At 45.5% G+C, this 18,140-nt stretch overlaps 1 protein-coding gene across 3 annotated transcripts in view; it reads right to left on the bottom strand.

The window, feature by feature from the left end:
• pou2f2a (POU class 2 homeobox 2a) overlaps positions 1–10,854 on the bottom strand; it is a 47,077-nt gene extending 36,223 nt beyond the window's left edge. For all 3 annotated transcript variants that reach the window (XM_056380219.1, XM_056380216.1, XM_056380220.1), the window contains exon 1: positions 9,383–10,854. In XM_056380219.1, the coding sequence (XP_056236194.1) occupies positions 9,383–9,482 (100 nt within the window). In that variant the 5' untranslated portion in view covers positions 9,483–10,854. The remainder of the gene's footprint in view (positions 1–9,382) is intronic.
• Positions 10,855–18,140: the final 7,286 nt, after the last annotated feature.

Genomic DNA, 18,140 nt, shown 5'->3' on the forward strand with positions numbered 1-18,140 from the left:
CCTACCTACACCTCTCCTTCTCCCCATTCTATCCTTCTCTCCTCCTCCGTCCTACTCCTCATCCCTCTGTTGCTCCCCTCTCCTCTTCACACAGGCTTCGACTCTGGGGAGTGGAAGCGAACGACGCACGCACACACACAGACACACACACACACACACACACACACACACACACACACACACACACACACACACACTGATTGTCACACATAGATAGGCGCTGTCCCATTCTGCTCCTGTACACGCACTTAAACAATCACATGCGCACACACACACCACAAGTGATACAACTTGCCTGTGCGTGGTCAAGGCTACGCACGGTCAAAAGACCTGATATACACACACATAAACACACACACACACACACACACACACACACACACACACACACACACACACACACAGGCACTATGAGTGACAGAAGCCGTACACTGCCACCCCCTTACAGCAGCTACACAGTCAAGTATTTAAATTTTCTTCCATCTCACTAACTTCCTTTTTCTTTCCAGTGACTTCCTGCTCTATCCTTACTCTGGTTGCATTTATATACCTTCAAACAACCCCCCCTTCCTTTCATTTCTCTACCTCCGTTGCCCAGCCTCTCTCTCTCTCTTTCTCTCTCTTCTGCTCTGTGTATTGATTTTGCTATAAGCGGTGTCCCGGTTGCGACAGGTTAGCGCAGACAGACAAAGGCAGACTTCATCAACCAGCGTTAAACACAGGAGCCACGTCCTCAATAATCACTCCATCACACAAAAGACGACGAGAGAGAGAGAGCGGAGAGGAGAGGAGCATGTAGAGTATTGACGAATAGCGAGGAGTAGAACGGGGGGGGGTATTTTCAAGGTTGTCTTTTTGTTTTCTATAATTTGTAGGAAACACAGGGAGGTATTTCACCTTCTGGATTAGACACTGGGAAATTCATCCATACAGACATGAAGAAACTTGTCTTATGTCTTAAAACTTTGTTCCCCTTCTCTTTGTGGCATTTGTCATTTTCTCTGATAAGCACTCTCACACAAGCCTATCTTATTAAAACTGCTTTTTTCAACTAAATTTAGATCACTACCATTCTTGGCACATTCATACCTATGAGGGATGCTTCATGTTTAATGTCTTTAAAAATGTTTGACTGGCACCAAAGGCGGAAATGTCTTACTAACTTACTAACTACCAACCTCATTATAACAGCGAGTGTATGCTGGTCTTTTTTAAAATAGTCTGAATTTGTGTGTGTATGAATGTGCACACGTGTGTCTGTGTGAGTGAGTGTGTGAGTGTGTGTGTGTGAGCGCACGCGCGTGTGTGCGTGTATCCCTGTGTGTACGCAGACAGTTTTCATCTCCACTTAATCTCCAGCTCCTAATTCAGAGTGTACATTGAGCCGCCTAATAGGATGTGACTGGAGCGCCTGCTGCAGCGCTAGCTAGCTAGCCGCTAATGAGAGGGCCGCCACAGCCGGAGAATCAAAGCGCTTCATCAGCACTCCTAATTACTGTAAACCTTGTTAGCTGGCTGGATAGCTAACATCTGCTCTCGCTAACAAAGTATATCCATATATAACACGGACCTGGCCTGGTGTGTCCAAATGAGAATCAAAGACCGTGCTGCTACCACACCCTGTGATTTCATTGTTGTACTCTGTGTTGCGATTGTAATTACAGCAGTGGGTGGGGGGGTTGGTTGCTGTTCATGTTCACATGAAAAGCAGAGGAAAAGGTACAAGTTCATGTTCAAAACTATTTACTTTGTAACGACAATCGATGCACCTTTTGCCCATTAACGGTGGTTACAGAGGGCTGTTGGAAAGCTTGTGATGTTTAATAGCACACTGTGGTCTGATGGCGCTAATGTTGCCCATCTATGAAGCAGCAGGTGTGTGGACAGCAGGTTTCCATGTAGCTCTTTCTGTTTGCCTGCTCACCCCCTCTCTATCTCTGATCAAAGCACTTCCTTTAAACCCCCCCACCCGTCGCCCTTCAACCACCACCACCACCTTCTGCTGTTCCTCTCTTCCTCCTCCACCTCCCCTGGCCTCCACCTTCTCCCCCGATCATAATTTGACTGATGATTACACTTGTCACTCAAGGCAGCATGTGGCCAATTAGGCGGAGGGGTGACGGGGAGGGGAGGGGCAAGCAGGTTGTGATGAAGGGGGGTGGACGGCAGGAAATTTGGGTTACAACTTTTCGATGCTTTCGACGTTCCACTCAGGTAATCTTTTTAGCTCTTAGCTGTGGGAGAAACAAATATTCGTTTCTGTTCAATTTTCCTTAAGAGACTCAAGAAACATCTAAGAGCCTCTCTTTCTTTACCTCTTCCTGATGCCCCGGCCTTGTCTCACACTCTCTTGGCCACTTCAGTATCTCTCCATGTTCCAGGGTAATCACAGACTCATTTAAAGTCACTTTTGTACACTACCTCTGACTGGTGGTTGAGAGTGCGACCGCAGACTAGGCTTTTATGGGCCTTAATGTGTCCTACAGACACTTTGGCAACCAGGCTGCTGCTGCCGAAGATGCGAGGAGAGAGAGGACTGAGAGGGGAAGAGGGAGAGAGAGAGGGAACAGGACATATGAGGCCAATAGCCATGGCGACTTAACCAGGCTGAAAAAAGGGGGAACGAAAGAGGATGAAAGAAGAGGGAGGGAGAGGGACGTGCACAACAAAATGGACAGAACATGGGAGCGTCAAAAGAAAGGGGAGAGAGAGGTCACTTAGTCACTCCTTCGGCGCCCCCCGCTCTGTGCCTCCTCCCTCGTCCCCTTTACAAGCAGACAAAGGGACAGAGGGGTGCAGTCCTTGTACAGAAAAAGGAGGGGTTTACTCCTCTCTCTGTCACCCCCCCATCCCCATTTTCTTTTCCCCCCCTAATATTTATAGACGACCACTGAATATAGTTGGTGTGGATACATGGAGGTAGAAAGGGAGCCCAGGTGGAGTAATTAGCAACACATTGGAGGTGTGTCAGCCTCTAATGCCTTTGTTCAAAAATGCTAATTTGACAGGAAACAAAATGTATTTGAATATCAATTTTTTTAAAGTGTAAAATCATCCTTGTTAACTCCAGAGTATTTTTAATATCCTGGCAGTTGCTTTCACAAGCACTGAGAAAAAGAGTGAGACTATGCACTTATAAAAGAAAGGCAGAGTAAGAGAGATTGCACCAGGGAATGAGAGGGAGAAGAGGTGGTGGAGTACAACAGATTAATTTCAGAACAGAGTGCTCCTGCAGAGAGAAGGATGGAGAGCAGGAAGGATAGAGGGGATAAAGAAAAGGGAAAACGCTGAGAAGAGAAAGGGAGGTGGGAGATTAAACATGCATTCAACTCTCTCAAAGAGCTGAGCTGCTATTGGAGAGTCTTTGCTTTGTGTGTGTCTGTATATATATATATATATGTGTGTGTGTGTGTGTGGGAGGGGGGGGCGCACTCCAGTGGGTGCATTTGCGATGATGTGACATTGTTTATAGCAGACATGTTCGCTTCCTCCGCCTCAAAACCCGATCAGTAAGCACTCTCATCCACCCTCACTCTGAAGGACAGCAGTGGAACCCTAAAGGTTAATAGGACCCCTTCATTACCATAAATCTTATCAGCTAAATGAAATGGAGAGAAGGACCCCTGATTTAGTCATCTGCTCTGCTGGGCTAAGGGGAGACACCCAATCAAACCCCTGGATTTTATTGGTCTTTTTTATTATCTAAATGTACTGGCACATGAGCGGGGTGGCAGAGGTGACAGCCTGCGGCAATCAACAACAAAAAAGACAGCTGCTGGCAAAAACACATTGTTGGTCTGTTTATGAGACCACAGTCATCTCAGCTAATACACTATCTAGATCTTGCACGTTTTGCTACGAAGAAATGCCTGAAGCTTTGGTCCGTCTGACCAGGGGAATGCAGGGAGCCTGCTCCTGAGCCTTTGCACTGATGTTTGAATGGATCTGGCTGAAAAAAAAAAAACACTCTAAAATCAGCTAATCAATTCTTCAATATGGTCAGCAGGAGTTCAAAGGCTTGTTTTGACTGCCTAGTCTGATGTGGGTGATTGGCAGCATGTGGCGAAGTCAACCCTGATAACAGCCCTGCCACTACTGGCCACCATATACACACACACACACACACACACACACACACACACACACACACACACAACACACACACACACACACACACACACACACACACACACACACACACACACACACACACACACACACACACACACACACACACACACACACTCAGAGCTCCCCTGTGTAGAGGTCAAGAACGCTTGAGTTATCTGTATGTACATCATCATCATGTTATTGAAGGAGAGAGAGGGAGAGGCAACGTGAAACACACAGAGAGAGGTATAAATCAATAGCCAGGATGGAGTCAGGTGGTTTGTATATGTTTATTCCTCCTGATATGTTGATTAACTGCCCACACACACACAGACACACACACACACACACACACACACACACACACACACTCCATCTTTCCCTCTTTGTGTGTGTTCTCCAGGTGATAGGTCTGATTAAGTGGCCTGTTCACCCAGCCTCTGATTACAACTAATGCTGGGCTGTATTTCACTGGACACAGCGACCAACTGCACAAAATTATTCCTCTGAGTGTGATTCTGTGAATGTGCATGTGCCGGTCCAATGACATAGCGTGCAGAGAACACGTCCAAGAATAATGGATGGCCTATAGATGAATATGTTTGCATAATTTTCTTACTGTTTTCCTGGTGTGTGCCAAAGTGTCTTTTTTTGGCGTAAGCATATTTAAAAGTGTTTGTGAAAAGGTCATTGTTTGGTGAGAAAGCATGTGTGTGAGTGTGTGTATAAGTGTGCGGTTATGGTTATTAAATACGCTAATGGTTGATGAGGATGTGCTTTATATATATGTCTGTGTGTGTGTGTGTGTGTGTGTGTGTGTGTGTCTGTGTGTGTGTGTGTGTGTGTGTGTGTGGGTGGGTGGGTGTGAGTCCTCGTCTGTACTGTTCCCTGGAAGAAACTCAATACCACTCACTGCTGCTAATGAGCTGTGGGACCTCATCAGCATTAATACTACATTAGTCTCAGCCAACACACACATCAGTGCACACACACACATCCACATACTATATATAAATACAAACTACTGCCGCATATGCACACCTGTGCAAATCCATAAAAAGGTAAACAGTTAATAGGATTAAAAGGAATTTTCAAACCCTGCAGCAACACAAATAACACGCGTTATCATCACACACTTAGAGACGGGATTTGGTTGGTTTAATCCAAAACCATGTAACAGGCTTAATCCCCAAGTGCTATATATCAATTTTAAGAGAATATTGTCACCTGAAGCACGTAATTATAAAAGCAAGTGTTATTACATGCTCATAAATTAAGATATATTGTCATAAATAGGCCTTTTCTGTTGCAAAATGATTTTAATATATTCTATGATGAGTTTTAATCATTTTCTTTTGAACAGGTTTTGATATGTTGTCAGTCTCATTGCATGAACGCATCCATTAAACATCAGACGTCACTCATGCGGCTGCTTTGGGCCTCATCGCATTGTCAAAGTGTGTCGGGGGCATCTACGAGAGTCTAATATACGTAAATAGACGAACCGATAGCCCATTAGCTCCTGAAGCATTCTGCCATCAGGCTGCTGCATTCAGAACCCTGTGGCTGGCTCATATACTGCAATCTAATTCTACTACCACATGGAGAGGGGAGGAGAGGAGGGGAGAGGAGGGAGAGAGAATTGTATTGTGACAGAGAGCAGGAGGGAGTGGGAGGGAAAGGGAAAAGAAGAGGAGAGAGAGAGGGCCACAGAGAAGGAGAGAGGTAGCTTAATGCAATAAAGCATGTAGTATTGACATCTTTCTCGTGTCTATTGATTCCCCATTATGTTGCTAACAAACCCAGGTTGACATTTTGTCATTTGCAATCATGTTAACACTGCGACTTGCACGCTCCCCTCCACAAACCGATCTATACCTACACACACTAGTTTGCACGTGTGCTCATGCTTGTGCACGCACATACGCACTCCTTCTCCCGCTTTCTCACACACAGAGCAAATGGGTAAGCACATGCATGGCCTCACATCATGTGGCAATCAAAGACGTGTGCCAGGAGCCTGGACACATTTAGAAATGTCTTGAAAGTAGCCAGGAAGTACAGGCACAGAACTCTAGACATGGTGTTTAATGGACTAAGACTGAGCATTTTCTTGGGATACAGTGCGTGAAATATAAACATCAGATTGACCCTTCATGATCAGGAAATGTGATGAGGAACACAAATATCAATAACTGTATTATCGGATGTTCCTCTGTCTGAAATACAGAAAGATTATGAAAGTCTAAAATCTGAGGTATGTGTGAGTATAAGGAAGTGTGTACGTGAAAGGGAGATAGTATATGGTAGGAGAAGGTGGTTAATGGTGTGTGACTGAAGGTGCATAGCTGAGATGAACTGAATCTAGGTGTGTGTGTAAGTGTGTGTGAGAGGGAGAGACAGAGAGAGAAAGAGAGAGATAGAAAAAAGCAGTCTCCAGTCTCCTTGATGTCCCATCATATCATATCATATCAAGCCCTGCGCTGTGTGGGAAACCTGCGGTTTCTCCTCTATGTCCCATTAAACTTTCATACACCAGTTAATGCTGATGGCTTCACAAACCACTTTACTGCACGTATATGTACACACACACACACACACACACACACACACACACACACACACACGCATAGTTCACATAGCAGTAGCCCTGACCTGTATGTTCACAGACACAATGCCATTAAAAATAGAACAAAACCTGGATCAGTTAGACAAGCCTGCTATCCAGGTGGAAAACAGCCTAACATGCTTGTTTTATGCTATATGATGGTCCGTCTGTTTTATGAGGATGTGTGTGTGAGCCCCCACAGGGGTTGTGCATGAGTGCTTGAGGCCTGTTGTAACATGAAAGAGAATGAAAACACAGGGGGCAGAGAAGGGTCAGGTGGGGCTGAGTCAAACACTCCTGCTGTGACCTCTGACCCCGCACAGAGCTCGAACCCAGAGGAGTCAAGGAGCTGCCACCAGTCAAAGAGACAAGTTAACTGAGAGCTTGAGTCAAGAGCCCTACAACTCTCCCCCTCCAAAGCCTGTGTGTGTGTATGTGTGTGTGTGTGTGTGTGTGTGTGTGTGTGTGTGTGTGTATTAAAATGTCCTGTGTGAGCTACCAGTGGAGGTGCGGAAGTCAGATTAGAGCTCAAGGGCACATCGCCTGTACAAGACAACAACTGAAGGCATCTGTGTGGTGTGTCGACTCTATCTGAATATTTCTGTGTGAAAACTTTAATGTGATGCTGTCCCTTGTTGTTTCCCCAGCGCACAATTCATGTGGAAATGTGTGTTTCAGCCCTCTAAGTTTGAAAAGGACAGCACATTGTACTGTGTTATCAAAATGGAATAAAATCAGCATAGCATTGTGAATCACTGTTATCCCACCATCTAAGGAATCCAGCAGCCTGTGAACACATCCCATCAGTTTGCCTGCTTATTCAGATGCTGGCCCAGGCCCGGGACACTGCAACATAATGGCTCATCCGTGGTTTACTCTCACCTCTCAAGCTCAAACTAGGTTTTCCTCTCCCACCTCGTTTTTCACTCTGTCATCTACTCTTACTTTCACCCGCTTCTCTCTCTCTCTCTCTCTCCCGCTCTCTCTTTCCACATTTTTTTTTTTTATCTCATTCTGACATTCGCCATTTTTCAACGTGCGGAGCGCGAAAACTCCTCCTCCCCGCTTCTTTAGTATCGTCCCCCTCCTCTCCAACCCCTCTCCCCTCTCTTCTGTGTGTATATCTCTAGAGATATGGTGGGTAACAGGTCCCTCTCATCCCTCTACTCTCTCTTTTTTTCTCCCGCTCTATCACCTATCCCTTCACTGTCACATGCTGTGCACTGTTGACTGAGTATTTGGAGTAAGGGTGAGGCATGGCAGCTCTGAAATCAAATGGGCTTGAACTGATCTGGAAATGAGAGGGCAGCCGTGCACCGGAGGGGGGTGGGGGGGTGCCTGGCCCTTTAAGAGCCCATCCACCGACTAAGGTGCACAGCAGCCACATTTACGCACCATTACGCACTGACACGCAAGTTATGGTATACATATGCATCAATGAATAACTTTACTACTGAATACGTCGGGGATAAAGAACCAATGACTTCATGTAGTATTTCCCATGACTTCCCTATACTCTGCAGTCCTTCAGTGTACACATGCAGGACAGAAAACACATTCGAGCCAGCGCATCCCTCCCTCTCCAAAAGATTTCGGGGGGGGGGGGGGGGGGGGGAGCAGCTGTTGCATGTCTGAGAAACAGTCGAAGCTGGACTGAGCTGGAACTCTCTCACAACGACAATCAGTGACACACTGAAGCCGGCCTCGCTGCTCCCACCATGCGTCCTTTTATTCCGCTTCAGCGCAGATGAAACGCAGACGGCGCCCAAGTCCCAGCCAGCACACCCCAACCCCCCCTCCCGTCCGTGACTCCACAATCCCTCCGCTTTCAACCGTGCAGCAGCCAAGCAGCAACGGGACAGAGAGATGTAGTCACTGGAAGTGTATTTCCAGTGAGTGTTTACAAAGATGCAAGTCCTGTCCCCTGACCAGCACGTGAGTCAGAGCAAGCAGTCACCAGAGATGTTCGACAAGCTCAAAGCCAAGTCACAAACAAATTATCTATATGAATAAAGCACGATGGCAGAACAGTGTGAAATAAAAAGACAGAATAACGGTGTTTTCTCTCTCTCTCTCCTCTCGTTCGTTCCTTCTCCTTCGTGCACCTACTCTCTCCTTCTAGCTCCCTCTCTCCCTGCTTCCACCGGCCCAGGAATCGATCTCCGCAGGATCGATAAGTTGGCATGAATATTCCCTGCCTGCCGAGAGTCTAGTTGGGGAGAGACGGAGGCTGAGGCTCAGGCGCAGGCAGTGGAGGAGAGGGGAAGGATGGGGACGGAGAGAGGAGAGAAACATACTCGAAGAAAGGAACACATAGGCGGCGTGGAAACGAACAAACACATGGGTGGAACAGTGGCGCATCGTTCCACAGAACGGACAGCAAAGATGGATATTTTATGCCGTTAATTTTCAATCAGTCTGGACACTCCGGCAGCTCTCGGAAAAGCTTCTTTTATTTAAACAACCGCCGGGCAAATGTAAAGGACTGTTTAAGCCTTCAGAAGGAGCCGGAGGAGTGTGTGTGCGTGTGTAAGTGGGTGTGTGCGCCGACAGCTCTCCCCGCTGCAAGTGCATCGGCACCGAGCAAGGCGGGGCGGGTCTGCATGGCTGGCCGACATGGAGGAGGTGTAGCAGGGAGAAGAGAGAGAGAAAAAAATGTCTTACCGGAGTTGGAGCGGAGAGCCAGAGGGGACTTGAGACGCCAGGCGTTGAGGTCAGGGGCAGTTCTCTGAAACACGAACGGCACCGGCAAGGGAACAAACATGATCTTCCTCCGGCTTCTTGTTTTGATGCAAATAATGTGACAGAAGTACTGTAATAAGCTCTGTCCTCTTCTCAAGCTTCTGTGTCTTCGTCCGTTTCTCTGGTAGACAGCTTTGGGGGAATATTTGGTATGGAGAGCTCACAACATTCGCCGTTAGGTGTGTACACATGTAGCCCAGCTGCGCACTTTTATTTACATTTGTGGACGTCGACTGGTGGCCGGCATTAGTTTTGGTGTAAATGTGCATAGAACATAGATGTAGGATGGTCCCTTGAGTGCAGCAGTTAGCCTATACAGTCCAGACTAACACACAGGCGGATAGAGAGGAGATCAGACCTCACTTCTACAGGCTACAGGAAAAAGTTGTGTTACAATTACAGGCCTATTGTAGTAGCTTTAGAATAAAAGGTTGTGTGTCACCTGCCTGTCGTTAATGCACCTGCGTCTCTCTGTTACCTTTGCACTGCTAAAGCGTTCTCCTTGAGTAAACATAGAGGCCCGGGAGCTTATTTTCTCCTCTCACTCCTCACCAGTAATGTTTCCTATAGGTGTGAAAAGGCATGAGAACAGTCGCTAGCCTTACTCCTGTAGCATCACCGGCCCGGCTTTTTAGCTTTGGTTTTCGCTTTGCAATTTAAAACACCACAATAAATGATGATACATAGAAACAGACAAGACAGTGTAAAAGGCCAGCGGAGTTATAAAGTCTTATTTGGATTTCTGTAATATTTGGTTTGATCTATTGTATTTGGTCTCTAGCTGCACGCGCTCCCTCTCCTCTCTCCTTTGCATGAAGGCTACATATAAAGACATTCATCCGCTCGCGCAAAGCAGCGGATCGCGTCGCGAGCACACTGAAAACTAATTCACTAAAGGCGATCATCAATAAATAAATTAACAAGTGGGGAAAAGGCTGCGCACACACATACACACGCACTCACATGCGGACGCGCACAAACACACACACATAGACACACAGACACAGACACACACACACACACACACACACAAAACAACGCGCGCGCTTGGCCCTTACGCTCCTCCTCCCTCCCTCTCTGTCACAAGGCAGTAATTAAAACGCAATCAATCGATAAATAAATAAATAAATAAATAAATACAGCCGAATAAATAAATAATAAAAAAAAGAAACACTGAAACACAAAACAACGGAAACAAGAAGGCGTATAGAATCCGGTTATGGTGTCGCGTTTTGTCGGAACACTTGCCTATCTCCGTCCATCCGTCTGTGTGTCTTTTTTGTCTGTCTGTTTGTCCCCGTTATTATTTGGGAACCCCAATAGCTCATTCGACCCGGCTCCCTCCAGGATTGTAGCGATCTGCCACTAGGCTGGCCGCAACATTGAGGCGAGAGAGGGACCCGCTACTACTCACACATCACCACCCCACCCCCGCACCTCCCTCCCTCCATCCCCTCCTTCCTCCCCACCACCACCACCACCACCACCACCACTACCCCCCACCCACCCCCCATCTCCCTCGTTTTCACTACCGCTGCAAAAGGTATCCTGTATTGATTTCTGGATTTTTTTCCCCCCCCTCTCTTAATAATACCGGCTATAATGATGCCAATGGTGATCAGTGCATTACTGCCGGCCTGCTTGGGAAGGGATGTGGATCCGATAAGAGAATCCATGGAAACCTATAGGTGCTTAACGCTAATACCTATCAGGATACCCAGCATGCACACAATTAAGTTATCTCCTCACTGCTACGTTTAATAAGCCCTCCTGAGCGGACGGGGGTGCATCATTAGGTTATTCAGATACAGGAAGACAAGAGCGACCACTGCTGTTCCAAGCATGAGAAATGTGAAGCTGCTTCACAAGCTGAAAATGCATGTTGCTGAATTTTCAGCCCGTGTAAACAAAGTGATATAAATGCACAACATGCATGACCAGCTGTTATGCTTGCATTGTGAGTGAGTGAGTAAGTAAGTGTATAAAAATGCACACGCTCTACAAATGAAACTACATAAGAGAACCTAGTTGTCAGGGGATGAGGTGATCACCACCCTCCTCACCCCCCTCTCCTCCCCTCTGCTCCCTGATCGTGTTCTCTCCGTCCCGGCCACGCATGCCGGCCTCCCCAGCATGCCTCTCTTCGCCTCCTGCCCTCTCCCTGCCTGGGAACGACATGTTACAGGCTGTCAATTACAGGCCAGCATCAGTCAACGCCGGCCGCTTACACACCAGATTATTGTCGATATAGATTTTTAAATAGAAAAATCTATACCCTAAACATCGCAGTCAATACGGGCAAATCAATGGGAATGAGCGAGCTCTTGCTCCTTGAAGGGCCTAAAAGCCCCATCCCGCAGGACTGTTTATACCTGCTCACTTAATGCTGCGGCTGATTAGGCCTGTTTTAATGGAAATTGCACATAAAGTAAATTATTTTCCTATCATCACCAGACTTGTCATTCTCTCAATCATCAACAGACAACCACACTGTCATGAAATGTGTGCTGGTCACTAAACTGGCATATTCTTAATTATGAAAAATGTGTCATCCCTTGTAGTAGACAACCAGGTTTTATTGTCCTTCTCCCTCCGCTTCACGTATGACAGATGACATCTGCAGGTCCAATGAGGGAGAGGAGGGAGCAAGAGGAGGAGAGAGAAGAGAAGAACAGAAGAGAGAAGGAAGAGAGAGAGAAAGAGAGAGAGAGAGAGAGTAGAGAGGAAGAAAGGAAGAAGAAAACGAGAGGAGAAAACTGATACAAAAGGAGTAAGGTGGGGGAGCAATGAGGGGAGAAGGAGGGGGAGGAAGGTGAGGCAAGAAGAGGAGAGAGGAGAAAGGAGGAGGAAAGGGAGAGGAGAAGTGACTAGTTGTCCTTCAAAGACCCCCTTCTCTGCACAGAGGGAGCCATGCGCGCCCCCTTTCCCTCCTCCCTACACTCCTTCCAGACAAAAGCAATTATTTCTTGTAGAATGTAGTGTGGTTGTGCGCGTCTGTGGAAGAGAGGGATGGAGGGAGGGTGTGTGAGATTGAAGGAGGGGAAAATAAGATGGTGTTGGAGGGGTAGCGGAGGATGGGGAGGTGAGGAGGAGGAGGAGGAGGGATGCTAACACCTAAAGCATCCACCCCTTCATCCTCCACACACTCTTCTGGCAAAAACTCTTCTTTTTCCTCTATCTGACACGACCGCAAAGACAACATAAGAGAAAACCATCAACTAGGTGTTCACACGTGTGAAAACAAACCTGCACACGAATTTCAGATGTATTCACAAACACTCAGATGATGCTTGGATCTCATTAATCTACAGCAGGTGTTAGAACTAAAAAAAAAAAACTTTTAAGGCAAAAAGAAACTTTCTTGTTCAGTGTCTCTCTTGCACATATGTGGGCATGTGCTGAATTTTGATTTTCACCCAATTAAAGATATTTTCCCTCATCATGTTCCTCAATGGTTTGCACTATTTGACAAGTCAAATACACACACTCCAACACACTGAATAAAAAGGCTATGATGCCAGGCGATGACAACTATCTCCTTTATCTTTGTTCCTGTCCTTCTGTCCATCTGTGAATCCGTCTGTCTGCGACTGACCACCTAAATTCAGGGGTCTGCCCCCCTCAGTGCGCTTCTTGCTTGGTGCCTATAGGGCCCCTGTAGCGAGTCAGTCTCCACAGTTTCAGTCCCCAAGGACCAAGAGAGACCCAAGGGTCCGAAGAGAGAGAGAGAGGGAGAGAGAGAGAGAGATCTCCCTTGGGGGGCTGCTCCAGCCAATAACCCCTGCTGGACCGCTCTCATCGGGGGCCCATACGGTCCTGATTGTCAACCTCCCTCCCTATCAAGCCTCCCAATCTATACAGAGATACATAGCTAGTTCCATTGTTTTCTGGGCTGTATCTTCCCCCTGCTGTATTGAAAAATGCTCTTCCAAAATTGTCTCTCTCTCTTTTTTTGCCTCTATTTTTTCAGATGGAGAAATACTGTAATGGATGTAATATTGGATACGGGATAGTAGCAGCAAAGGTCAGGGATTAAGAATAATTACTGTATATTAGATGTACAGTATAAACTTTTAATCATTGCAGAAATTTAAAAAATCCATTTCTATGGGAGTCATCTTTCTAAATCTGTATTTTGTTTCTACACCAGTACTGTCACAACGTTTGGTTTTTTGAAACTAATGACATAAAAAGGGCTGTAACTGAGGATACAGAACATTGTATTTTTTATATTTATTTTTTATATATTTTTTATTTATCTTTCTACATTGTGTCTATGCTGCACTTTTAAAAATTATTGCTGCTCTTTCCACAACAAAATACAAGCAGGTCACAATTATCTTTAGCAAAATTTAGAAACTTTTGTTCAGGTATGCAATATGCCATTTATGAATTTAAAAATAAAAAAATCAGTTTTCCATTTGTTAATATATAGAAGTTTTTACCATTCTCTTCTTTCACCGGATATTAATATGAAATCTAACTCCTCAATAAAAAAAAGTGAAGTAATGATGCAACCTTTCTTTTCTTACCTTTGACTAGTTGGCACATGGGAACAATGATTTACAACTTTCTTTTACACTGTCAACTTTTCAATTCAAGACAGTCAGTCAGATACAATTAGAATACAATTCCCAAGAAAAGACACAATATTCATTTAATGGTTTAAATTAAGACTAATAAAAAAAAGTTATGTGAGCCTGCTTTGAATTTACATATGAAAAGTACATATATACATAAATATATATATATATTTTTTTTTTGTGTGTGTGTGTGTGTGTTTGTGTTATTTCACTTGTTAAAAAGGACTTCATTTACAGATGATGGTTCGGTCACATCGCTTCCCTCTCCTATAGGTACAAACAAATATATTCATAGGAGGCAATTTGTTCAATTCCTCACCACAACATGTTTTCCATGTCATGTGCTATGGGTCAGGATGTGGCATGAAATATTTATCCAATCAGAAACAGCTAGAAGTATCCTTAGGCTATACATAAGTCATAACATGGGCCATGCATTAGTCATATAGTTTATTGCACTCTTGGTAATTGCCTGTTATTCATTTTGAATGATTGATTTGACCGGTTGAAAACATAGTGTTTGAATATTGAATAAAGTCATTTTGATTGTAACAGACGCAGAAAAAGCAAATGCAAACCAGGAGTTCTAACCACCTAGCAGACAGCATGTGTGGGAGGAAATTGTTTGTTTTCTGTGTGTGCGTGTGTGTGTGTGTGTGTGTGTGTGTGTGACCCAGCTCTTCCGCGGGTGTTCACATCCATGTCATGGTCGTAGTTAAATGGTGATGTCATGTTGACAAACGAGCTGGTTGAATTAAATTCTCACTCATAAATAACGGCGTCGGTCGGGAATCAATAGCAGCCAACAGTGGCGTTACTGGCTCTGTCAGCGGCCTAACAAGGCCCTATTAGAATGGACAACGCTCTCTCACTGTCGCCCTGTCCCGTCTCAACCCAGCAGCACAAAGCACCAACGCACTCTTCTCATATCCTCTCTGTACACACACACCAATAACACACAGCAAAATGCAATATTCGCATAAAGCCATGCTCTGACATGATGTATAGATTTGTCAAGATAATATGGATATGATGCATGGGCTTTTATGAGGTTTGTTTGTTGGTGTATTTGTCAGTGTGTGTGTGTGTGTGTGTGTGTGTGTGTGGGTGAGTGGGTAAGTATTGTTAGTGCATCTTGGTTAGTGCCAATGTGTGGGAAGGCGCAAGGTTGTGCAGGCTTTGGATCCCAACCGCAGAGTTCAGATTCAACCAAGATTCAATCAATCCAAGAAGACACACATGCAGGAAAAAGAAAAAAGTGAGCTGTGTGTGTCTGTGTGTGTCTGTGTGTATGTAGATGTCAATGCCAATTCACAGTCACACAAAAAAAGTCCCACATGTACACCAAGAGTGATAAAACCTAAATATACTCTCTCACTCACACACACACACACACACACACACACACACACACACACACACACACACACACACACACACACACACACACACACACACACACTCACACACACACACACACACACACACACACACACACACACACACACACACACACACACACCATGACTGTACACCACTATCTCCATCCTTTCACTCCCTTCCTCCCTCCACCTTCCCTTCTCTCTTTTCTTTCACGAACAAGCAGCTGATCCAGCTAAAGCCCTTGTTCTTTCTGTATTCCTTGTCTTTTTTATTAGTTTTTATTAACTTTGCCTCCCTCTCTCTGTCAGCCCTCTCAATAATCAATGCTGATATATTGCCAATATCCAGCTCAGTCCCTCGTGCCATCTTTCACTGAGGCTCTGTTACTGGGGGAGATTGGCCCAATAATAATGATATTTATTATAGATATTTATTATCTGGGTTTGTGGCAGTGCGGACGCACCCTGCTGAAGACTCGCATGCTGGCAAACTCACCACACAGACACATAAACGCATACACACACACACACACACACACACACACACACACACACACACACACACACACACACGAGAAGACACACATACACACAGTCTCTCTGGGGCTCTTTAATTTACACAGGTAATATCAGGCGATTATTCTCCATACAGATAGTGTAGGGTTATCAGCAGAGTTAGCACACAGTGGCCGTAACCGTCTATGTATTCACTGAACATTACAGAGTCCACTGCACCTGTGGGGGTGTGTGTGTGTGTGTGTGTACAGCCGAAGGTTCACCTATGGCAGCCTACCGGCACTGAGCAGTGTTTAGAAGCCAAGGGAGGGTTGATGGGAGGGGTCAAGATTCAAACAGCGCTTGGTCAGGGGAGGGGATGCAGGAGAGAGGGGACTGGACAATCTGGCCTCTCGCCCTCCACTCCCCTCCTCCATATACACACATACACACACTCTCCAACCCCCCCAGGCCTCATCTACACCCCCTCCATCCCTCCAGTAGCCAGGGCCCCAGACGGTAATCCACCCCAGTGCTCCTCATCCTTTCATGTATTGATTTCCTCTCCTGCGCCACGGTTACATGTCGCACCCACGTCATTGGGTCCCGGCTGCTTCTGCTACCACCCCCTCCCCTCTCCACCTCACCCATCCACCCGCCCTTACCCCCCCCACCCCCCTACCCCTCACACACACGCACAAACACGCACACACACACACCATCTTTAACAACAACAACAACTAAAAGGGGGGGACGTGGGGGGGGGGGGCTGTACACCCAACCCAGCCAGGGGAGAGAAAGACAGAGAGGGGAGGAAAAAGAGTGAGAAGGGGACTGAAGGGAGGAAAAAGAGGGCAGATAAAGCACTGCAGTATTTCAGCAAAGCAACCAGCATTTTACAGGGATAGAAACAAACAGGAGAGGATGGAGAGAGAAATAACAGGAAAAAAAATCTGCCCCTGGGGGTTGCAGAGGATATTGTGGAAATTATCAGAGTGCGACACACGCTGGAAGTCCATGGCGAGAGATTTATTTCGAATTTGTCTTTGACAGTGAAATTCATCACTGAGTAGGCTCCTATCTGCTCTAATTTCATAGACACATTTGGATGAATACAGGGAGGCACGCTTCCATTTTGCGAGACAAAAGCTGCAGCCATTGGTTGATTGACCGATTAGTCAATGTACTGAAAATTAATCCACAGTAATTTTGATAGGTGATCGATTGTTTTGAGTAATTTTGTAAGAAAATATGCCGAAACTCTCTGGCTCCATTGTTTTTTTTTATATTGTAAACGGAATATTTTGGACAGTTGGTCCGACAAAAAAAATGTTATAAGAAGAATTTTCAGAAATTCTGATTAATCGAGAAAATAATGGACATATTAATCTATAATGAAAATTATAATTTCTTGCAGACCTGTTCACTATTCATTATGAAGTGCTCTTAAAACATAAAGCATCCAGATCTGCTGAAATGCACAATGACCATGATATTCTTAATCTGTATAACTAAAGTCACAGCCTATGTTTTTCTCAAATTTATGTCATCATATATTTTACAAGTGTCAGTGTTCTCTTTTCAAATCTGTCACTTTTAGACAAAACTCTCGAAATATGAATTTGTATTTATATGATCAATATGTGCTCAAAAGTGTATCGAAGTGTGTGTGTGTGTGTGACACATCCCTGAGTGAACGGATGAAGTATGTATGAGACTGCGGGCTGGGAGTACGACAGGTCAAGGTTATGTTTTGAGTGTGTATTGGACAAAGTGTGTCTGTCTCTGTGAGTGTGTGAGAGGTGCCTTGGAGCCCAAGGTCAGTGTGTGGGTGAGAGCATCGAATGTCGTGTTGTTGTGCGTGCGTGCGTGTGTGTGTGTCTCTTGATCATGTGTGTATATGTGCATGAGCTGAGAGACATGGCCGTGTGTCTGATGTGGCTGTGTGTGTGTGTGTGTGTGTGTGTGTGTGTGTGTGTGTGTGTGTGTGTGTGTGTGCTGAGTCCGCAGGTTCCTACTTTTCATTTAAAAAGCGGTCACTGATAGTGACCATCAGGCCGTTTGAGCCTCATTGTCTGTGGACGACTGCATGCGTATGTGTGTGTTTGCGTATGTGTAATCTCACACGAGTAAAAACACATTCTCCTCATTTATTCAAGCGTTTTTAAAAACTATGTAGTGTGTGCATGTGTGTGTGCATGGGTGCATGCTGTAAGGCCA

The sequence above is a fragment of the Seriola aureovittata genome, chromosome 7, assembly GCF_021018895.1.
Source record: "Seriola aureovittata isolate HTS-2021-v1 ecotype China chromosome 7, ASM2101889v1, whole genome shotgun sequence".
Taxonomy (NCBI): domain Eukaryota; kingdom Metazoa; phylum Chordata; class Actinopteri; order Carangiformes; family Carangidae; genus Seriola; species Seriola aureovittata.